The 25,691-nt window shown below is 25.4% G+C and overlaps 1 protein-coding gene across 1 annotated transcript; it reads right to left on the bottom strand.

Annotated features, from left to right (window-relative positions):
* Window positions 1-1,338: 1,338 nt before the first annotated feature.
* LOC145843408 (uncharacterized) lies at window positions 1,339-12,068 on the bottom strand. The gene is made up of 11 exons (XM_082950887.1): window positions 11,946-12,068; window positions 10,087-10,477; window positions 9,108-9,188; window positions 8,580-8,654; window positions 7,742-7,793; window positions 6,068-6,104; window positions 3,813-3,989; window positions 3,069-3,234; window positions 2,221-2,280; window positions 1,875-2,042; window positions 1,339-1,775 (listed from the first exon to the last, which is right to left on the bottom strand). The coding sequence occupies exons 1-11, from the start codon at window positions 12,034-12,036 to the stop codon at window positions 1,721-1,723; spliced, it is 1,353 nt and encodes a 450-aa protein (XP_082807013.1). The 5' UTR covers window positions 12,037-12,068; the 3' UTR covers window positions 1,339-1,720.
* Window positions 12,069-25,691: the final 13,623 nt, after the last annotated feature.

Genomic DNA, 25,691 nt, shown 5'->3' with positions numbered 1-25,691 from the left:
AAATCAAATAACTTTTATCTTAAAACTATTGTTATTGCTTGAAGTACTTTCAAATGTTTCGACTGCAAGAAAATAAATAAAAATTATTTTAGTTGCTTGCTGACGACGCAACTTTTATTTATGGCTATAACAAACTACAGAACTTTTTTTTATAACTTGTTAAGCTAACTATTTAACCTTTTAGTAAGGTAAAACGAGAGCTTGTAGTCTGAGTGATCATTCTAAATTGTTAAATGCAAATCACTAAATCTTAATAGTTTACATGTAATTTTTTGATTGAATAATCTATATCAAGCGCGGATTAGATAAAGCTGTTTGTAAACACTGCCACCAAACAACAAGTAAACACAATTTTTGCAGTAAAAACATACACGTTATAAAGTGATATATTTCCCAAGTATCTTTGATAATTAGAATATAAACAACGAACCCAGTTTACATATTAACACTTTCACTGAGATTATAAAACACTGAACATTTTTGAAAAGTTAATATGCTATATTTAGAATGCAGATAATACTTCTTATTTTCTCAAATACAAACTTGTTTATTGTTTTAACAATCTTGTTTATATTTATGAATTTAAAAGATGTCTAGTTACGTATTCACTACCGTCTTAAATAAAATGCACTATTTTATTACAACTCAACTAAAATTAAAAGTAACTTTTCTTGCGTTAGATTGAATAAACAAGGTTTTGACTACCAGGGACAATAACTATTTAGGGGGTGAAAAAAACAAATGGATAGTTAACTAGAAAGCGGGCAATAATGACATAACAAGGGTGATTATGGATACATGGTTGAGAAATGCTGATATTAACAGAGTTGTTAATACAATTTAGAAAAAAACAAACTAACAATTAGACATAACATTGATATAACATAATTTACAATAACTTGAAATTTATATTTAAGTCAATCATTCAAAATCTAAATTAGAACAAAAATGTATTGTAGACTTTCATGATTTATTTTCAAATTTAAGTTTGATACTATCAAAATAAAACAATTTAAAAATAACAAATATCAGAAAAGTACCAATGAATATATCACTTAATAATTTTTGCATGAGTAAAAATAAAAGTTACTCAAAGAAATAGTAAACTTAGCAACATGTTAAAAAAAAACTGCCTTAAAAGTTTCTTTAGTGGCAGCGAAAACAAATTTAAATAAGTAAAATTTTAGATAGGATACAAAAGGTAATAAATATAAAGTATAAGATTAAAAACAAAAACTTGCTAGAAAAACTTGTACTTTGAAAAAAAAAATTAGCACTATTAAATCTGAAAATAATCTAAACAACTTATTTAAAATAATTGTTATTATCTTCTTCGGTGAAAATTAATTCAAAAAAAAATTGTATAGTTTTAGACTTTTAGTATAGTTTATAAATAGCCTTTTAAATAAAACTTAGATTAAAGTTTTGGTCTCATCTTCATAACAAATTTTTTAAGAAGTAAAAAAATATGAAGAGAACTTAAAATTTAAATACTATACAAACTAGTATAAACTGCATAAAAAATAATCAAACTTTAACAACATTGAAGTCAATTTAACAAAAATAGAATTTTTGTAAACAAAATTTTATTTGTTATAAAAGTCACTGACTATGATTACAGCTTGTTGTTTAATAACTTAAAGTACATAATCTCGAATACAAGACACTTAGTTCCATTTCAAAAAGGCAAAAAAAGTAAATTAGTGTTTATATTTTTGCTTTACTGTGCATACATACCTTCATCTACATATTCTTCCTTAATTGTATGAGGTTCTCTGTTAAATTTCATACAATTTATTACTTCTTTATATAAATGTATATTATTATGCACTAGAATCTTGGTAAACTAGCCATAAAAAATTGAATACACTTACCCAGTCACACAATCTCCAAAATGAAAACATTTCCTTAGTACCAATTTTGGTTCGTAACCATTTTCTTTATGCGGCTTACTTTCCGGCAACTTTTTACTCGACTTGTTTTCCGACAATTTTTTACTCGACTTGTTTTCAGTGAAGCTTTCTTTTATGTTCTTTGATGAACTATAGAAATTAACGCATAAAGCTATGATTAATATTAACAAACAAACTCATACACAACTGTTAAAGTTTTAAAACAAAAATATTATTGAAAACTATTTGTAAACAATTTAAAGCCAATTTGATAAAATATCCATACTCAATTGTTTATTATGCAAAATATAGCTGAAAAATAACAAACTTATCTACAAGTACGACTTCATCATCGCTATCGCTTATTACTTCAACACGAGTTGACCCTCTGTTGTAAAATTGCAATGATTACTTTTGTGGATAAACAACTTCTTATATAGTGCAAAACACATTTACTTAACTTCCAGGCAAAATCTAGAGTTAGTTCAAGCAATTATCAAGCAACTGGAAACATTTTAAACTCCTTTTAGATGTGTATTAGTAGACAAAACTAAGATAAAAAAAAACAGAATGATAAGAGAATTTAATAAGTAAAATAAAAAGCTTTAAACTTTAATTTAATGTTTATAAAAAAAAACTACAAAAAACTTTGTTCAAGCTTGAGAATATATTTTTTTTACTTAAGTAGTACAAATTTACTTCTTTAAAAAATAGTTATATTTTGTTCTTGAAATCAATGTTACGTTGAAATACTTTTCTTAAATAACCTATTTTTACTGGAAAACTGTATGTAAAGACAAACTAGATCATATTTTTAACTATTTTTTTATCCATAGTGAGCGATAACGTCCCTTTTGGAGCAGTTTCGGCTATCAGTGGGCGAAAAGTAGTAAATGAGAAATAAACAAGTAAAGGGGCGATTTATATTAAAAGTAGGATTTTTTAACTTCTGTCCAGTGGGCAACAATGAAAAGGAGTTATAAAAACTTAGAATTGCATTCAAACTATCAGACACTATAGCTATGAACATGTGTTTAAAATAGTTAAAATTATCTAAAATCAAGGAAAATTTAATAAAGTAAAGACACATAATTTAACCTTATATTATTCAAAACTGTTTTTTATTCGAGAAACATTCTTAAAGTATATATTAAAGACAAGTAAAATAGAACTCGCTTGTTATGATGAAGAATTATGTCTTCTAATTGTTGCTTATCAGCTTTTATTTTTTCAGATTTTCTTTCTGCTTTGCTCAATTCTATCTGGAGCGACAACTCTTCATTGTCGATCCAATCAATAATACAACTTTTATCAGTTAAGCCTCTTAGAAATGTGTACTTTGCTGTGTTAAAAAAGAAACATTGTAATGATATGTTCAACTACTAAGATCTTAAGTATATAAACTAGTTCAAAATAAAACGGTCATTTAAAACTATAAAAATATATATTAGAAAATGTTAAACCCTATTTTTGAGTGTAAAAATCTTCACACATAAGTTTTTAATTAACACCCTCAAAATAAATCAAATATACATATATATGTAATTATCTGTGATATATAAGTTATTTTCACACAATATACTTAATGACAATTTAGCAGTTTAAAAACTGTTTTTAAATACATATTTTTAGTTCACCTTTTGTAAAGTTGTAAACTTAAAAAAAAATTATGTTAAACCTAAGTAAATATTTAAGAACATTAAATAAAGTTTATCATTAAACTAAAAAAAAACTTATTTTCTTAATTAGTAAAGTTTTAATATACGCCAAAAGCGTAATCCTTTATATATCTTAAATTTATCTTGGTATTTATAACAACTCCTAGTAAATGAAAGAGAAAGATTAAAGTTAAATTATCTCATATGAAAAAAAGTAAACGTTTTAGATAGTTTTACAAATATTAGCTGAACTTATTCTTACCTACAAACTTTGCATATCCATGCTTTTCAATGTAAAATCTCATATTGTCTACATCATTAATTTTTATATTTATCTTCCTAATTTTGTCTTTTTGCATCAAATATAATTCTTTCTTCGTTTGTATTCGTTCCTTTGTTTTTGATTGCATTTTCAAAAGTTGAGCATTCAATTCATGGACTGTTTAAATTCAAGAAGATAATATTATATTCACACATTTTTCAAAATGATATAAGTATATTTATCACACAACAACTTGAGTTACATCCTATTTTTAACCATGGACGGCAAACAGCGGTCTACTTCGTGTTTTTTAGATCAAAATAGCTAATGAAGTGGAAGCAAACTAAAGCTTTTTATAATAAAAATTTACAAACATACATTTTTTGCTTGTGAGCAATCTGTAGCCTAAATTATGTTTATTTAATTACTTATTGCTCTTAGATAAATCCATTTATTTATGTTTAAGTTTTTTTTTTTGTGGCCCAAAAAGAATTTCTCCGTTCCTCATAAAAGGCTGATGGATCTAGTCAAAATAAAAATTAATTTTTTGAAAGCTTAGAAAAATATTTTTTGATAAAAATTGCCACAGTTTTTTAAAACTAAAAACTCCTCAATTCTAACAAATGTTGGCCTATCTTTTTTTTTGTTCAGTGTTTTAGACCTAAAATGCAATAGAATAATTTTACAATATAGTACGACCTAATGTTTGTCGTTATTTATTAAAAAAACATTAATGCATAAGTTTAAAAGTAATTTATACTATTTTTTTATGGAAACCTTAGTATGTTGTTTATTTTTATTTTGTTGTTTATTGTCAAAAACAGGATCTACGCATTAAAAAACCCAGGTCACTTGAACAGATGACAAAACATTAATAAAAGAAAAAGTTTTTGAAATTTGTAAAACTAAAAAACTATACGACAAACTTAACTGATTACAAGTAAAAAGTTTATTATATATAAAAACTAAGCAAGTAAAGCAATATAAATATTCATTAATTTGGAAATGTTTTATTTCATTTTCATTTTATTTATTTTTCAGTAATAGTCATGTATTTTTATTACTAATTATATATAATGAGCATTTAAGCTTGTATTTATTTCTGCTGCAGAATTCAATTAAATGAAGCTTAAATAAGAATTTCTGTTGTAATCAATGTTACACTTTAAACTCAATATACAATTTATGAACATATGTACATGAAACATTGGAAACTTTAAATACGTTACAAAAGTATTTGGAAATTAAGTACAAGTAATAAAATTATCACCAAAAGTGTAAATAATATGTAAAGTAAAAAAAGATGTTTCAAGTTTCTAAATAGAAATACTTCATTAAACTAAACAAATTGAATAAAATTTTGAACTTTATGAAAGCTGTAATAATAAGTAAAAATTAGTAGAAAACTTTGTGACAAACTTTTTAATTAGTTTCAATTAGAAAATTCTATTCTAATGAAAACTCTGCGTAGTTATGTACAAAATTAGCTGTTATTACTTTAACTTTAACCGTGCAAATTTGAAATAATCAGGCTATAATTAAATAAGCATAAGATAACAGTCAAACTGATTTGTGTAAACTTTTTTATACATGCTTAATTAGATTATCATAAGTGATTTTAACCAAAATGGTTTTAAGAGTATAAATTTGTAAATTCAATTACCGAGGTATGAAGAAAGAGTATGTTAATTTGGAAACCTGCTTAATAAAGATACTATAATGTACTTATAAGGCCTTAATTTTGAATTTACCAAATTTCCTGAATTTATAATTAGCTTTTCCACTATTTCAAATATTATACAAGAGCAATGAATTTGACAGTAAATATACTAGTCACAAAATTAAAATATAAACACAATATGACAAAAGAAATAACTAAAAATTAATAAACAAAAATTCGGTTTTATTATTTTTACCTACATAACTCAATAAGTACTATAGCTATAAATATTCTAGGTTTGTAACAACTTTTTATAAACTTTGTCTTAACATTTTTCCTTAAATTTTAGCAATAAATAAAAAACATATTTTAAAGTTAGAGTCATGTAAATGGACTCAACAATTTTGAATTTAAGTATTAAAAATAATATCCAACAAGGTTCAAAAATCAACTAATTATTGTTTTGTTTAGTTAGATTTTAAAAGACAATGGAAACTTATGTAATAACATTAAAGAATCGTTCAAAGCTTAAATAAACAAAACAAATTAAATAATAAAGTAAAAATACAAGCTATAAAACTGGGAGTCAACTTACTTTCTTTTTGCAATTTTTCTGCAGCAGCACTTTCCTTCTAAAAATTAATTTAAACTTATCAAAAAAAGTTTTTACATTTAAAACTATCAGCAATGTCTAAAATAATTATGCCAGTTTTTTTTAATTAAGACATAACATATTTTTATAACAACTAAAATTTAAGTTTAACAACAAGTTTTGTTTCTGTCTTAACGAAAAAAGTTTATAAAATAAATATTTTCAATATTAAGTAAATTATTAGTAATTAATATTAATTAAGTGAATAATAATATTAATTAAATTAAATTATGTAAGGTAGTTTTTTGTTTTTTTTTTAAATTTTTATAAATAAGTTTAAGTAAATCTAGCATAGTTGTCACTGAAAACAAAAACTCAATATATGTATTAATTACTTTTTTTAAAGCTTATAATTCTTAAAAACGATTTGTAAACTTTTACATCGTTCAACTTTTCAAACATTTCAACTTAGAATTTATAAAATATAAACTGAATTGTGAATATTTGCGAGCATTTCGGCTTATTTGGTCATAAGTTTTTTATTGTCAGTTAACTTTTTAAGTGTTTATTTACAAACAGCAGCGTCGTGAAACAAAGTTCACAATTTCTAAGAAAATTAAAAAAATGTGTTGAAGGATATTAATTGCACCATAAATTTAAACTCTACGTTTTAGCTTACCTCTTTTACATCTAACTGAGAAATTTACTTACTGCCTTTTGGTGCAAAGCAAACTAAAAGTCAACTTAAAAACAAATTTAGTATTTTGGCTTAATATTAATGATATATTTTAGTATTTATGTTTACAAGCCAAGCGACAATTATTTTCTAATCTAATTAGTTCTTATTAAAAAATATAAAATAAAGACTTTTTTTGTAACAGAAACAACATCACAGTAAAACATTACAAAGTTTTCAATGAACTTTTTATGTGGTTCAACATGCTACAAAATATAATTTGCTATTAACTATTTGTCAAATAAATTTATCATACACTCAAATAGGAATTAATGTCTCCTTAAAAAAGTGATCTGCAAAAGTTAGTTTTTTCTTAAACAAAAACTTTACTTAGAACTAAATAGAACATATTACATAAAATTCAAATTTTTAAGAAAAACATTTTGTGCTTGCCAAAAAGCTCATAAAACCATTAAAAAGTAGTACAAAAACACTTTTTTTATGGTTTTTGAAAACTGCTTTTAGTCATAGATTTACTGAGCAGAGCACTTGTTTTATATGAAAACAATATTAGAGTAAAACATAACTATGGAATATATAGACTGATTGTTTAACTACTTTGAGGAAAACGTTATTACTTTGTTGTAAAAACATATTTTTACGATATCTTTAAATTCTTTTATATGGTCATGGCTACAACAAAATTCATTACCTTTTGTCCTAAACAACTTTTTTAAGTAATTTAAAACCATCACTTTGTAATGGAAATTTTTAGATCAATTAATATAAAAAAGTTAAACACACTAAAGAAAACAGTTTTAAAATTTAAAGCTAGAACTTTTCTATATCATGATAAGGTACAATTAATTATTAATAAGTATTTTAATTAAAATGACTCTCAGTTTAAAAAATACAAACAATTAAACAACTAGTTAATCTTATGCAGAAGTATTACAATAAATAACATGTAAAAATGATAACTGAAATCTAAATTTACTGACCTTAGATTTCGATGATTTTTTACTTTCTTTGGATCTTTTTGCCTTGTTTTGTCTAAAAAGTTAATATTTGAAAACACAACTTAACTAAATCTTTAAGTTTATGCTATATTTTACTAAAAATAAGCGATATTTTAATTAGGTAAGACTGTCTTTAAGTAGCCTAAAAGTTTATTTATAACATTATTAGATCTTATATAATTCACTTTCAATGGCAATTTCACCTAAAAAATTATTTTACAATAATTAAATTCTTCTTAACCTTAAAAGTTTTAGTCTTTCAACTAAAATATTCCCTTGACATTAATTTCGACTTTTTAATTCATTACAAGAAATAGTTTTAAATGCTATATATATAAACATATTATGGCTGCACTCTCTGCAACATGAAAAAAACAAGATCTCAAAATTAAACTCAAATATAGCTTTAAATAAACGAAATGAACTTATAAGTAATTGTGAACATTTTTTTAGCCTTAATTTTTGATAAATTTTATGCAAACTTAGTGTGTCTTATATTTTTCAATGATTTATTTAGTGACTTAACAATTCTTAAAGTTTTTCGCTTAACTTCATCTCTATTTTGATTTATGTTTTTTGATACTTTTGTATAAAATAATAAAGAGCTGTTCTGTCTAACAGAACAGTGAAACATTTGTACCAGTAAAACGTCGTGTTGTATTAATATAAACATATATATTTTAAAAAGATTTGTTTTTCTCATCAGCTTAAATCAAAGATTAATATATGATTAAAATGTGTTTAAAAACTTCATAACATATGTTAAAGCACCACACGGTTTTTTAAATGACAAAAATATACAAACTTGATTTTAACTAACTTTTTACAGGAAGAAGTCGTTTTAGTTGGTTGCATACACTCTGAAGAACGCCTTTTCAATTCTTTTTTTGGAGGTCTGTAGAAAATTTCGTAGGATAAATTTCAATACTCAAACTATAACTTATTTTGATGGTTCTACCTTTCAGGAGTTATTTTTTCTAGTAGTTTCATTATTTTATTTTTGTTTACTATTAGCACAAAAATCACCAAAACACTTTTTATTTAGACAATATATATTATACAAAACTTTAATAATTTAAATTATTATTAATAAAAATTTTGAAATTACTCATTTAAGCTTGCCTTAAATAGTTAAAAACACAATTAAATTGAAATTAACCAGTGTTGGCTTGATTTTACTCTACTTTAAATAAGATTATGTTTTTTTATTATACTTCCATAAGTTAAATTTTTAGTGTTTATAGAAAAGTTGTTAAGAATTGAAATTTCATTTTAGCAAAAAACTTTTATAATAACTGTAAACAATGTCTATTAGATAATTAAAAGGTTTCCTTATATTTTTACAAACTTTATAGAGAAAGAAAATTTGGGTGAAGTCGTTGTTGTGGGCTGTGAAGATCCTGAACAACGTCTTTTCGTTTCTTGTGTTCTAAAAAGTAATTATTAATATAATACACTTTAATATTTTTATTTTCTTTTTTTTTAATTTCAAAAAATATTAAATATTTATTTTTTCTGTTACATAATTTATTTAGTAAAAAAAAATTTAGTATGTTAAGCTGTATGTATCATTCAAAATGGACTGTCACTAAGCAATAAATAAATGAAACTCTCATGAATTATATGGTTTTGAAATTTTTATCCAGTGTTTTCTGTATTATTTTTTTGAGTTCTTCTAGATTTATCAGTACAGTTACCCTGCATACAAAAATATAAATACATATCTTTGCAGCTTGTTTACAACAACTGAGGATCTCCTATATGCAAGCAATAGGAGTGAAACATTGTTTTGTTAGTAATAAACTGTTAAAATAAATATTGCATAATATTTATAAGAGTTGTAACTATAAACGAACTTTATCGTTTAAAAACAAAGTCTATAAATAATAAAAAAATAAAAATATAAAATTGTCTACAAATACTACAAATTTAATAAAGGCATCCACTAACCTTAAAAAAGCTCTAAGAATAGGCAAGTTTTTTAAAAAGAAACACAAATTAAGTGGTGCAGAAATATTACGTCATAATAAATTCAACTAATTTATCAATAAGTTTTTCAGCTTAAAAACAAACTACACAAACTTACTAAAAATTTTAACTAAATTTAAAATATTTATACAGTACAATATACACGGTATATAATAAAATAGAGGAATGCAAAAGTCAGCCTGAGTTATTAAAAACTAGCTTTAATTACATCAAGCTTGCCTGAGTTTAGGAAAAACTTGAGAAAATGATTAATAAGATTTTTTCTGAGTTGAGTAAGAATAAGTGGCAATTCTGTTAAAACTTAAAATAACAAAACAAATATATAGTTTAAAACTAACTCAGAGTAAGGCGACGGAGTCTCTAACGAGTTTCTTTTTGTCTGACTCACAGTCAAATTTGGATTGGACAACTGAGGCATCTTGTCATCAAGAGGTATGTCAATAATGTTCTTTGATTGGACATTTGATGTTCCTTCAAAATTGTGTACTGAACCATTATGGTCATTCTGAACTGAACTAGAGGTTGCAGTATTTAGCTGCTGTTGAGTGTTGCTGTTGTAGCTTGTGTACAGGTTCATGCCATTAGCAGGCTGCTGCACATACGGATTATGTTGGGGATAGGTTTGTTGGTTGTAGTATGTTGTATAGTTCCATTGTTGATAAGCAGGATGTTGGTTTGCTGGTGGAGGTTGCCAGCTTCCATTAAATCGCTGGTATACATGAGATTGAGCTGAAACAATTTTTTTTTTACAACTTTTTAGGTACAAACTATTTTAAATAATCAACTTGATAAGTGAAAATACTTTATAAAAGAAAATGTAAAAAAAATAACTTTCAAATAAATAAAACTTAGTTATAACAAAACTTTTAGTATATAATTATAAAATACTGAAACTCACAAGATTTCTCTATGCTAAAACAAGTATTTTGAAAAACTTGTTACTTTTACTATTACTATAATCCAACAAACTTGTTTTTAACAGTGGTGCAAAAAATTACAAAAGCAAGTTTAAGTTTGTATACCAAAAGTTTATAATTGTGCTGTTTTTTTTTTGCTTTTGTTTTTGAGTAAACTATGTTGCTTATTTTATGCTTATTTCATCATACATTTGCTCTTACATAAAACTTTTATATCAAGTAAAAACTTTCAAAATTGTGGGAAATAAGAACTTTTTAAGTAAATCCGGTCTGTTTTCAAAAAATGCTGCTAACTTTATAGTTATAAATAACAATTTTAAATCTAAATAAATGTTAAATATTTATTATCAATTATGTTTATCATTTTTAGATATTACATTTTTCTTATAAAAAATTTAAGCTCTCTTAATTCAACTATTTTCAGGGTTGCCACTAAAATTTCAAAAATATGTATAGGGAAATCCATAAAATGTAGTATATTTATAGAGAAATTATAAAAAAAAATTCTTTAAAGGTTACGAAAGTAGTTTAAAGGTACATAAAGTAAAATATGTCATTAACCGTTTATAACAGTCTAAATAAGTAATTCACAAAATTTCAAGGATTTATGAACTCTAATTTTACTTAAATAAGCAAACTTTAGATAAATTGTATTTAATATAAAATTTTAAAAAATTATACACTAGGTAGTGCAACTGAGTCACAGTTTTGTACTAAGTTTGCAAAGACTTTGATTAAAAAAATATGTTTTGCAGTGCAGCTGTTTTGGCTTTTAAATTTCAATCACAAAGCAAAAAAAGTAACTTATAGGGATTTTAACATATTTTTCTAGGGATTTATAAAGATTTTTCAAAATATTGCAAACTTATAAGGATTTATAGGGAAGTGGAAACCCTGTATTTTTCTTTAATTGTAATATTTTTGTTTCTTATAGTTTGTTAATATAAAAATATGTACTTTAAAACTAATTTATTTTACAGTAAACTTCACTCTATGTGCAATTGATGTTATTAGTCAAAAAATTATGAAACTGTAAATTTAAACTTGATCTTGTACATTTGCTTTTAACTGAAAAGCTTTAAAATATTTTTTATCCAATTGAAATGTAAAAAAAAATTAAATACTATTTTAGACTCTAGTTTCTGCTTATAATACAATATTATATGGCAATTAAAATAAGTTATTTATTGTAACAACAAATTAGTTTTAACTTCTTTTATATGTTTCAGTGTTATACTAAAAGTATCATGTACTTAAAGATCGCATGATCATGTACATACCTTGTGCATAATGATGTTGTGGTGGATAGTTGTACGGATAATTGGGTGGATATGTAGTATTAATGGGTGGAGGCCTCCAATTTTGAGACATTACTCAACTTGTAGAATAAGTATTATAAACCTAAGAAATAAAATGTGGATTGTAATATGCACAACAAATTTAATTTTTATTTTTAATAATAAGTAAAATAAAAATTAACCTGTTAAGAATGAATATATTAATATAGAAAGTTGTTTGATTCTATTAACGCTAAAATTTACTTATGTTAAAAGTAGTGATTTTCCAGATCCCGATTTATTTATTTAAGATCCGGCTGGATCCGGTTCTTATATGTTTTAAGTTTTATTTAGTTTCAAAAGAGAAAAATTATTAAATTAAATTATTATAACACCATTTATTAGTAAAAATTGTTTAATCTAAATATTTTCTTTAAAAAAACTTAATGTTATTGTCTAAATATTTTAGAACCTTCTAAAAAAATAATCTACCTATACTAAATCTCAGTTTAAATGTTAAATTTCAAGCTACTTATACGACTAAACTTGAATTTTGTACATTGTATGACCTAAAAAAAAAGTTAAATGTTACTAAGCTTTGAAATAACAAACTTTATTTATTTCTTTATGATAAGCTTTACATTATACTTTTATTTACAAAAGTTCGAACTATAAGATGAGCAATGGTTTCTTTAGCAACTGTTTACATATATAAAAGTAAGTAAATTAATAAGTTAATTTACTCATATCAACACCATTAAGCAACAAAGAAACCTATTCTTGTTTTTTCAGGTTGTGATGAAGAAATAAAAGTGTCTCCCTAGTTTTCGAAAGCAATCGATTTTGCTATTGTTCGTACAAGTTATCAGCTTCTGAATATAACCTTTCAGAATAAACAGAAGATGGTAGTGCCAAAAGATACCTTCTTGCAAACCTGGCAAGATGTGTGTACTTTTTCTTGTTTGAGTTCAACCAAGAGAAGACTTCAGCTTATTTAACTTCTTCAGCAAATAAATTTTCTTCAAGAAAAAAAAAATTGTCTCAATCTCTTGATTAACTGAATCTTGTTGCTCACAAAAACGTAAAAAATAAAATAACTACTTTTAAAGTAAATTAAAACTTTAGTTCAACATCAATTATAGCAATTCATTTGGTTAAATATATAAATTCATAATGATACAAAACATATGACCATTGATGTAACTGAAAGATGTAACTAAACTAAATTAAGTTTTTTATTGATGTTAAAATTCTTTTTATACATTAAAATAAATAAATTTAAATTACACCTAGACCATAGACCCTTTCTAAAATTTGTTTTATAAGTTTTTAACAACTAATAAAAGCATATTATGAATTTGAAAAACTAACTAAAATTTGCTCATTAATAATTATACTTGCTTAAGTGTCATGTAAAACTTAAAACAGTTAGAAATAAGGTTATAACTTTTAAAAATATCAAAACCATAATCAATATTTAACTTTAAACGCAAAAACTTGTCAAAAAATAGCCTCATACCTAGAAAAAAATCAAAACTAGCATTTCATTTGTTATCTTGAGTAGCCAGAGCATGTAGCAACCCTGATAAATTATCAAGTGCCTAACCAAGTGACTTTGTAAGGTCCAATAACTAATTGTACTGAAAATCAAAAGTGGACTTGACCTATGGTCTAAATTTATTAATGACTTTTAAATCTACAAATACAAATGAAAATTAAAATCTTCCTTTAACGGGCTAGAAGTTGTACATCCTAAACAGTTTTATAACAATATGATGTATATGAACTTAAGTTTGGGAACTATAATATCAGTACATTTTATTATCAAAAGAAAAAGTAAGTTTAGGTCTTTTAAAGAATAGTTCTTATAAATGACTTGATATTTATTAACTTTTTTAAACATTATAATAATAATAAATAACTTTTTTTGTATTGCTTTTTTATATTTGATAGTTTCTTTACTTATTTAACAAAATATATATATATAACTAAGTGACATACAAATTATTAATTACTAACTAGTTTTTACTTTTACCTACAAAAATAAGTTTGATAAAAAGTGCAACCTGACATCATAAATAATCAATTTTTATTGTTAAAATAATACTGTAAAACAACTGTTTGTCATAATAAACAATAGACCATTTGATTTTAGTTTTATCCTAGTAAAAGTTTTGCACAGTGAAAATGTTATATAGAAAGTCAGTTATTGTTTGCTTTAAGTTATTTTGATTTTTTCTAAACCATTTTCAATGTAATTTGATTTTAAAAAAAAGAAGCATATCTAGTAAATCCACAACAAAACTTCTTATCATCAAAGCAAAGTCACAGGAAAAATACTTAATAATAATTTGTGGTTAGTTTTATAAAGTAATTAATAACACATAGTTTTAGAATTATTTTTCATACTTTTATTAAAAGAAGAGTTAAGGCAATCAAAAACACAAGCTGACATTTAGCTGCATTAATAAAATATATTTGGCTTTTTTGCATCATATCCCTAAACATTTTTTTACCCTATAACTAAAAGCGCATTATAGTTTTTAGTACAGTTTATTGAACAACAAAAACAGCGCTAAAAATACTTTGTCCAATGACCTGGTGCACAAAAAACCTTTTGGTTATCAAGTCGCACACCTTTTAACATCTTGTCCAGGATGTTTATCAATATAATTATGTAAGTAGTGCCATTTAAGAAAACTCACGATTGGCTGTTGTCACTTTATACAAACCAACAGCAAACTAACTGAATAAAAAGTTAAGAACAACATAAAACATATGCAGATACAACTAACAGGGTTGCCAAAGGTATTTTCCAGGTTTTTTAATTCTTTAAGGTTTTTTTTAAGAACAAGTTTTATAGTCAATTTTTAGTATAAATTATACTCAAGGTAAAAAATTGTCTAAAGTAGTATAACAACATTGTTAAGGTACTGTAAAGCTAATTTATATGTGTTATTAAATAAATAAAACTTTGAAAAATAAAAGAAAAATTATATCTTTGTGATAGATTTTTCAATATATAGACTAATCAAAATTCCATCACACAACACATAAAAATAGTTTTAAATTTCAGGTTTTAGGGTGATTTTTGTTTAAAACTTCAGGTTTTACAGGTTTTTTTTTAATACCTAGTTTTTCTTCTTTTTATATTGCCAAAATTTGAGAATTCCAAGTATTCAGGCAACCCTTTGAACTAAGAAGAAAAAAAAGACAAATGTGAACGCTTACAACTATGGTCAATGAATTGGGTGGGAAAGACCTTACAGTAAATAAGCTGCACACCATTTGCTAGTAAACACTATTTTTAGCTAGCTCTGAAATAACATTGAAATAAACAACAAACCATAAACATAAAAAAAATCAAGTAATATATTAAAGTTTAAAAAATGGTATGCACTCTTTTTAAATTAATAGTAATAAAACATTATACCAACCACTTGCTAATGGCTGTTAAACACTAAATTTGATAAAATGTAACTCTTTACTCTAGCAATAAAACTTCTTTTATTTAAAACTAATAAAGTCTTGTGATATTAAGGACACATTTTAAAGTAAAAAGACAACTTATATATAACATATAATAAACACTTATTTATTCTTTTAACTAAAAAAGACCCAACACAATCTGGTAAATACTAAATTCAGCAAAATATAAAACAAAAATTCAAAAACACTCTATAAATCTACTCATAGTATAAATAAATAGTTCTTATATTTTTGTTCTTTAATATTTTCTAATTCTTTAGATCACTAGACCAAAACTTGTTACCATACATAAAGGAGTTTAGACCAAGTTTTCCAGGCTCTTTTTTTTTTTTGAAAGCCTACTGTTAAAGTGAAAAGTCTTACACTAATAAAAATAGAAACTTTTGGAAAATAAATTTGAACCTTCCTAAAGTACAGCTTAACTTAAAAATATGTTTCAAAACTATTAAAAAATAAAACTCATGTACATATATTTAAGATGAAATGGTGTATGAAAAAGCCTTATACTTTATATAAAAATTCTTTTTTTGTTGAAAATCAAAAGAATCAGCAGTAATTTTTTTTCTCCTAACTGCATTTGAAATTTGCAATGTAATAAAAGTTCTTATATTTCTAAAGTTTGATCTCATGACTAGAATAACTCAAATGCTGAAATACTCACTTTTTAGCTGTTTGACAAAATTAATTAATATGTGTCCTTTAAGCTCAAACTCACTTTGTAAACTTGAACTCATTTTTACTGAAATATTTGATAAGAATTAACATCAAATTCTTCCGATTTTTTTGAAGTTAGCTCTTCTTTGAAAATCATGTAAAAAAATTAAAGGCAACAAAGTATAAAATAACTAAATTTTTGTTTTAGTTTAATCTCAACAATTTTATAAAATCATTTTAAAATTATTTTCACCACAACTTTTTTTTCAAATAACTTAAGTGGACATAATTTTAGAAATAAATATTTTAGTAACTAACTATTTAATTACTTTGTAACTATGTTTCAGGTGTTAAAAAAAGAAATAAGTATAAGACTTAAAATTAGGTATACTTACAATTTCAACCCATTGTTATTCTTTATTAATATTTTTCTTTTTTTTTTTTACTATCACTGTTACCCCTAATCGCGTTAGTCGGTAAGCGGTTCTCGGATTTGATCGGGTTGGAATTGTGTGAGGGAATCGATCGCGGGTTGGAATAAAACTAGGCTGTTCCCTAAGATTTATTTTACAGATAATATGATAACTAGTAGTAAACTTGATAGTTAGTGCTTTTTTTATTACAATACCTGACTTTTAATTGTAATTTGTATGCTTTCTAGTTTTTTATTATATAGTATATTTTAAACGACAAAGCTTATTTCAAAAAAAAAAACTCAATACTTTTTGAATATTAATGTAATGTTTGTCGATAATGCTTGCTTCTTAGTAAAGAATTCCTAACCTTGCCTGTGATTCAATCTTTAAGAAAGTTAAAAAAGTAATTTGTAAATTACTTTGGTTGTATTTAGTTAAGTTACTGAAAAAAGAAATTTATAATACTTACAGTTTTTAAATTGATATACAATTGTTATATTTGGGATGAATTTTCAATTCACATTCTGAAATATTCTTTATTGTACTTTTGAAGAGCCTATGTTTTCCATTTTTTTCTAATTAGTTATTTATACAAATGTTTTTAAAAGCCTTTAAATTTAAACAAACAATTTAAATTGACAAATACTATCAACCTTAGTACCGGACTAAAGTAAAATATTAAGGTACTAAAAATTATAAACTTTTTATGATACTATTTTCAAAGTAAAATTATATTGACGTAGATTTTTTAACTTAAATACAACTATTAAAAAAGAAAAATAATTTAATTTGATACTTTCTTTTTCTAGTTCTTTTGTTGAGGCTTAAAAATTTTTGAAATATAATAAACTTGAAAAAGATACTAAAATGTTTAAAACTAAAAAAAGATACAGTTTACGTCGCAAAGTTTTGCGATATGGTTTTGTTCTCAATATGATTTATCAAGAATACATAGTCACAATGAACCGCTGTTTAAGTCATCCCAACAGATTAAATACATTAGTATTAAAGCATTTGTTTAATTATGAGTTTTAATAAAGACAAAACGAGGTCGAAAATTAGTGTATAGTTTGTTGTTGGTGATCGTACAGTGAAGTCTAAAGCTTGTTGTTTGACTGCGAAACATCTTAGTTCTAGATGAAACATTGCTACTAGTTAAAAGAAATGTTCTAATAGGATTAACTTCTAAAGTGTTTTAGTTTGAAATTACAATCATGATTTTTTTAACATTTGGATTAAGGATTGTTGTAACGTAAACAGTAATGTTAATTATTTTATAAACAATATTTCCCTACCTTTAATTCAACAATCATTTTAAGAAGTAGTTATATTTTTAAGTCAAAAAAGGGTTGCTTTTATCTTCTTTTGCGTCATAAAATTATATCAATAGCAATGATTAGGATAAATTGAAATTATCAGCTTGTTTCGGCATTAGAGATAAATATGAAAATAATCTCAAATATTAATATTAGTTTAGTTTTATACAACCCGTAACATATTAATAAGTTCCTATTTACCAAAAATTTAACTAAAATACTAATAAAAATTAAATTTTGCTGTTTAATGTTATTTTTAGTTTTCAAAAAGAGTAAATTTACCCTGCTAGTAAACACATATATTTAAACTTACTGATCATAAACGTTATAATTACTAAATGATTAAGATAGATAATTGAAACCTTTATTAGTACGACTAAAGTTTAGATAGTTAGTACGTTTTAATATAAATATAAACAAGTTATTAAAAAATGTTTCTTAGTATACTTAAGCTTAATTATTTATGCTTTAATATTAATTTTTTAGTGCCATTTTGTTAATATCTTTATGTTTGTTTCTTTATAATCTTTAAGTTTCGTTTTTTTTTGTGGTAGTTGTAAACCCTAACGATAGGCAGAAAAATGCAGTATTTTTTTGAAAATAAAATTGTAACATGATTTGATGCTCATACTTCCTTTTAAAATATTTGCTATATCTAAAAAGATTCTTATTTTTGCAACAAATTTAATATTTTACTTTAAAAATTAAAGATATATATATAATATTAAATTTTAGTTAAAAAAGGATAATTCTATGATTTATACATTGAATTAGCTAATTAGTATGGTAATTTACTATATATTTTTTGTAAACTCAATAAAAACTTAACTGGTTTTGTTAAAATTTATATTAGTGGTTACTTTTTTTTCAGTAGATCTTTGTTTATAATCTACACTAAATCAAATGTAACTACTAAAATTTTAAAATAAACTAACTTGAAAATTAAAATTATAACTTTTTTTTTGTTCATAAAAGGATGAAAACATTTTTTTAAATATTATTTTCACTTAGGTGAACTAAGATTTAATTTGAATATTGACTATGATTAAACTTAGTTGTTCGTTCAGTTAAGGAATTACATTAAACAAATGGTTTTTAAAAAAGTTTTTTTTTCTGTAAAGTTTTGTTTATTGTGACACTTTTATTGTTAACTGATTAAGATTATAAACTGAAAATTCCAATTTGAGTAGGTCTTTGATAAATTTTTTGAACTTCTATATCCTCAGAAATTGAAGACTTTTTTTACTTTTAGTGTCAATTGAAGGAGTGGCTTCTGAGTGGCTTTTATTGTTTATCAAGTCACTGCAACTTTTTTTCATTCTTTTAAAAAATATTTAAAAAATTGATTTCAACAATTGGTATGACATTTTAAGAGCAGTATGTTTTAGTTAGAAAAATATATAACTAAACACGGTATTATGGTTTTCTTTGATACTGTAATTTTTACTTCAATTTTAGCTGTTAAAACTATAAAGTTTAATTAAAATTTTCTTTTTTATTATTACAAAATTCTAAACAAAAGTTTTCTTAATAAAGTAAAAATATCAGCACAAAAAAATATTTTCAATAAAATATGACAACTCTGCAACAAAAAATAGAACATGTTTTTACAAAAGAATTTTCTTTTTAATTTAAATAATTATTTATCAATAAACTTTACATGTAAAACAGTAGTAACATTTTTTATTCTTGTTGTAGTAAATTTACTTTAATCTAGGAAGTACTAGGTTAAAAACAAACACTTGAAGATAACGATACCATTAAGCTTGAATACTTCTTATTCTAAATCAGTGACAGTTTTAAAAAAATTAAATTGAAAACTTATTTTATTACTAGATGATTTAAAGACTCATTTGATCATATTTATGGGCGTAAACATGATATTTTTTTAAATAAGAACTAGTGCTTATTTTTCTTTTTATCGTAATTAGAAAATTTACTTTAATAATTTAAGTAGTCTGAAAACTCTTTATATACTTTAAGAGATTTATATGACTTTATTATTCACAGATTAAAACTTAGACTATTTATAATTTCATTTTTAAGTATTATCTGAAATAATTTACATATTTCTTAAACTATGAACCGAACTTATTAATATAAATCAACTTTCAAAATATGTAAAAATCTTACTTGACATACCTTTTACTAATTACTTTTTTTAACTAGCCAGGGATGGCACATTATATCTCTCAATGTTGGCCTGATTTCGACATCTTTCTCCAACATGGCACTAAGTAGCCAGTGAAGATCTAGATAGTTATTAATAAAATAATTTAGAAATATATACATACATATGTATTAATATTAATCAAATTATAAACTTAAAAAAACTATTTCCTTTAAGATTAGTCTTTTTTAAAACCTTAAACATTTAATGTGCAGTTTGACAATTGTCAAAGAACATAGTTTGATTTCATTTCAGGGTTAAAAGACTACTTTATGTGGTGTTTGTTTTATTTTTTAAAGAATCTAGTAACACAACTCTAAACGTAAAGTATAAAGTTAACGACAGTGTTGAATGAAGTTTCATAAAAATTATAAAAAAAAGCACTGTCGTGGCAAAATTAGTTTTTACTTTATTTTTGTTTAACTTGATTTACTAATAACTATTAAATACCATGAGAGATACTTCTTTTTACAACAAACTCTTTATTGCAAATATCCTGACAATTTGTAAAACAGTTAGCACCGAATGTCATCGAATAAAGGAGTATACCTAGATTCCATACGGTGCTCTTATCAGGGTAAAATAGATTTTGTTCAAACACTTCTGGAGGGGATTTATTTATCGTACCTTTATTAAAAAAGTATTAGTTTTAGACATTATAAAACGCATAGAAACATAGACGGAACTTTAAAAAAGTATTCAGTGTAACCAGTAGCTACTACTACTTTTAGGTATATAGAAAACTCAATAAGGTGTTAAAACTTTCTGCTTAATTTTTTAAGAAAGCATTTACTCCTTTGTTGTTTAAAAAAAACTACAAACAAGCTTGTATTTACTATTTTAAGCTAAAATGTTAATAATTCGACAAACCTGAAGTAAGTGAAAAATTAATTTCATATTAAATAAAAACTACATGAATTAGTGAAACATTTATTTTGAAATCTGATAAATAAGTATTTTTAACTATGATAAAATAAACATTTGCTTAATACTTAGAAGTCGAAATTAAGTTAGGTTTAAATAATTAACATTGTTATACATATACATTTTTCCATTAATATAATATCTAAATCATAGGAAAATTATTAGAATAAATGATCGACAAGAACTTTTTACGTAAACCGCAAGAATATTTTTTAACCTCTGAAGTCGCGATAAGGTTCATTTAAATCCAGTGAACCAGCACCGAAATCTATCATCTTTATTGTACCTGTTTCTAAATCTACCAGCAGATTTTCATCCTTAATGTCGCGATGAATCACTCCATTGTTATGACAAAAAGAAACAGCATCCAGTACCTGAAAGTTGTGTTATTTGATTTGATTTTTTTCACTTCTAAAGTGTAGTTTGATACATCAAATAGTGATAACTGTCAGTTTTAAGTAACAACCTCTAGAAAAAAAGAAATGAATAAAGGAAAAACTAAATATTATAATAAAAATAAAAATCCAGTAATATTACTTTTCTTAAAAAACTCTTTATCTTTCCTTAAGTTTTTAATACTTTACTTACATTTCTAAAAGTTTTAGCTTCCGAAAAATTCTACCGACTAATTTTTGTATCAAAACAAAAAAAAAGACAGGTGCATAAAACCAGGCTTTACTAAATTTATAATTTGATTTTATTTACTTGGCGAAAGAACATTCTGGAGGTCTCCTCGTCAATATAATTGTTTACAGCTATATAGTCGAAAAGATCTTGGCAGACTCTCGGCCTATCTAAGACAAGAACCCAAGAGTCCGAAATTTCGAAATAATCTAATAGCTGGATTACGTTAGCGTTTGTTCCCCCATTTCTCAATTTGAGCATCAATAATATTTCTAAAGGAAGCTCCTTGTTTCCATCAATAGGTAACTCGCGGTTAAGCAATTTTTCTTCGGTTCTGTGTTTTTTAAGTTATTATTGTCAAAAAGACTTATGTATTTTAATTTCTTTTTTGCAATTTGATTGCAAACTTGTAATATGTATACAAAACTTAATTAAAAACGAAAACGAGTAAGGAAATTTTTTTACCCAAAATCACTCTTTCTTCTCTAATTGACAAAGTTTACTAAAAGTTTTAGAATTTTGAAAAAAAAAACCTTTTAACAACAACACCAAAAGAAAAGAAAACTGTAGCTTAATATCTAAAACTTTAATACACAAATCTAGTTATGATTTACTGTTATTGAATACAAAGCTAAAAGTTATTAACAGAATAAAAATCTGGAAAATAAAGTGCATTTTAGCAGACGAACTTAGTTTCTTAATTTCTACTATTATTTTGTCGTACCTTCCGGTGAACAGCGGTTTTCTTTTGGATATAATTTTGATGGCAACTGGGGCCCCGTCCATCAGTCTGTACCCCTTTTTTACAACACCAAAGCCTCCCTCCCCTATAACTTCACCGATCTTGTACTTCCTCTCCAACACAATCATGTTGTTGTGAAACAGGTTGTCTGTTAAAATTTCAAAATTTTTATACCAAACTAAAAATCATGGAGTGTTTTATGAAAAAAGCTTAATTTACTTCAGTATAGTTATAAAAATCAAAAAAAAAACATACTTTATACTATTTATTAAAAATTAAAACATTGTCTAAATTAATGGCAGAAACTTAGAGTATGTATTTTTAATCTAAATTAAACAACATCATATAGTCAAAATCTAATCTTTTTATGAAAAATTTTAAAACTGCATTAACTTAAAAAAAGTGTCTAAATAATAACCTTGACTTTTAAAATACAGTTCAACAAAAGCATTTTTAAGTAAAAACTTTTAAATCATACACTTGAATCAAAAACATTTTCGCAAAATAACTTTTAATGAAACCTACCTGATTCAGTTTTACTTATTTCTTTTTCATTGCTCTGATTAATTGCATTGCGACAGTTTTCATTTGGATTAACAGAACCATCATCACCGTATTGCAACTGTATGGGCGAATTGAGAGGATACGGGTCGTTTGTTTGCCCCAATTGATGCTGATTAACTATTGAAGTGCCCAGAGATAGATTGTATATATCTATTGGCACGTAAGGTCTGTTGATAAATTGTTCTTCTTGAACGAACTGCGACGGCATGCTGATCTGCATTGTGTTCAAAGCAACGCTGTTCAGCGTGTTGTTGAGAAATTTCCCCCCATCTTGGACAGTGTTGTCGAACATAAGAGGGCTGCTGATCGAATTGGTGGTACCATCAAGGGTAAAAACGGGATCGTTACCGTTTTTAGCCAATGTTGAGTGGTGTTCAAATTTTTGTTCAAGTATTCGTGGAGCTTGTTGTTTGTGTTCCGTGAGCAAAAATTGAGTTACTAAGTTTTCAAATGATGTACTTTCTGAAGATACTTTGAATCTTCTATTTTGCTCCAAGTCGCTCGTGTCAGTGGCGGAAATAACTTGAAGTCTTGCAGTTTGCTGCATTTCTGTTCCAAGCTGTTGCAAAGTAACTAGATTTTGCTTCTGTTTTACTAAAACTTGGCTTGCACTTTTTTGCAAATTATCTTCAGTGTTTATAGTTTCCAAAGGAAGAGTAACATTACCTACCGGAACAACTGATTCACCGGCAATGGTCTCAATATCAGTCTGCTGATCATTTGAATTTTCGTTCACAAATGTAGCTTCGTTTGACTGATTGTGTATATCTATTGGCACGTTAGATTTGTCAATTACCTGATCTGATGGAACAAATTGAGACTGCATGCTGGTCTGCGTCGAGTTTATGGCAACACTGTTTAACGTGGTATTGTAAAAGTTCATCCCATCTTGGACGAAGTGGTTCGGCATTAGAGGGTTGCTGACCGAATTAATGGTACTAACACTGGCTAAAACATGATCTTTGATCAATTTTGATACTTGTTCGAGATTTTGTGGAGCTTCTTGTTTGTGTTCCGTAAGTAATGATAGGTTCAAAGGTGAACATGGTGTTTCTGCAAAGGATGGGAAAGAAAGATTTTGCAGATATTCTATCAAAACTTGATTATCGCTTTGTAGCTTAGTATCTTCAGTGTTTAAAGTTTTCTGAATTGGAGGAACATAACCTACAGAAACAACTGACTCGCCGGCAATGCTCTCAATATCAGTCTGATGATCATAAATCGTTTCGTTCACACAAGTTTCAACAGGTATAGCTTCGTTTGACTGATTGTGTATATTTATTGGCACGTTAGGTCTGTCAATTACCTGATCTGATGGAACAAATTGAGACAGCATGCTGGTCTGCGTCGTGTTCATGGCAACACTGTTAAGCGTGGTATTTAGAAAGTGCCTCCCGTCTTTGACGAAGTGGTTCGGCATTAGAGTGCTGCTGACCGAATCAATGGTACTATCGCTGGCTAAAACATGATCTTTGGTCGGTTTTGAATTGTGCTTGGAATTTTGTGGAGCTTCTTGCTCAAGTTCCGTGAGTAATGATATGTTCAAAGGTAGACATGGTATTTCTGCAAAGGATGGGAAAGAAAGATTACGCAGATGTTCTACCAAAACTTGATTATCGCTTTGTAGCTTAGTATCTTCAGTGTTTATTGTTTCCTGATTTGGAGGAACATAACCTACAGAAATATCTGACTCACCGGCAATGCTCTCAATATCAGTCTGGTGATCAAGTTTACTATCAGTTTCCATCATCGAAGTTTCTACAGATACAGCTTCCTTTAAATTCAGTGTCGGCAATTCGCAGTCCTGTGACATAATAGCTTTTAACTGTTTTTCTGAATCCTTATTGCTAGTATCTACTTTGCAGTGCTGATTATCTAGTACAGGGCTTTGAAGTTGTAATGGAATACTAGCAGCAGAATGATGAGATTGTTGAGAAACATCTGATTGTTGCATCGTGCTTTCAATCATTTTCTGAGATAGAGCATTGACTTTACCAATAATTTTGTGCTCGACTGGTATCGAATTTAGACATTTGGCCATATCTACCTCTACTGCTGCTATAATAAAAAAAATTGTATAAACAACTTTTCGTTGCTTAATTTTACTTTGAAGATTAAGGTTTAAAATGTTTTAAAAGTGTATTCCAGTTTAATTAATTTGTCATTTGAGTATATTAAAGGAAGTAGCCGATTTCTGTGAACCTTCTATGTGGTTGTGTATTACAAAATAAAACTGTTCGATTTTCATTTAAAAAAAACTAAGTTCTGGAGCTTATTATTTTTTATAATTAAAAAAGTTAATACTTTTGTAAAAAATCTTTAGTTTAGTTATTTTAAAAATTGTAAGAAAAAAAGTTAGAAAACCACAAGTGAAGATTCAAGGAACATAATGTTTTAACTGTTTTTTTTGTTTTACAGTATGAATTACTACTAAGTCCTTAAAGAATTTCCATCTTATTTTATTTAATTTCAAATAACTTTTTATATGTGCATATCATTTAGGACAACTTTACTAAAAAAGTATTTTTATATTAAGGTAGAAAATATTGACAATATTAGTTTCAATGCAAACGGAATATTTTATAAAGTCAACCGATTTAATTACATCATGATTAATTTCACATGACCCTTGATAACTAAATAAAAAACGTTTGCTTACTTTTCGTATTGTTATAACTAGGTATTTTTCTTTATGTAAAGTTTACTAAGGAAATGTTATAAATTGAAATTTTTATATCCAAACTGTTCATTAAAATTTAAAAAATTCATTTAAACACTCTTCGAACAAAACTATTTTCAAAAACTAACCAAGTGAGGGCATGGAGCATTTTTGATCTTTAGCAATAAGTA

Source organism: Thalia democratica, chromosome 1 (genome assembly GCF_965202585.1).
Source record: "Thalia democratica chromosome 1, ktThaDemo2.hap1.1, whole genome shotgun sequence".
NCBI lineage: Eukaryota > Metazoa > Chordata > Thaliacea > Salpida > Salpidae > Thalia > Thalia democratica.
This window is presented reverse-complemented; position numbering and strand designations above follow the sequence as displayed.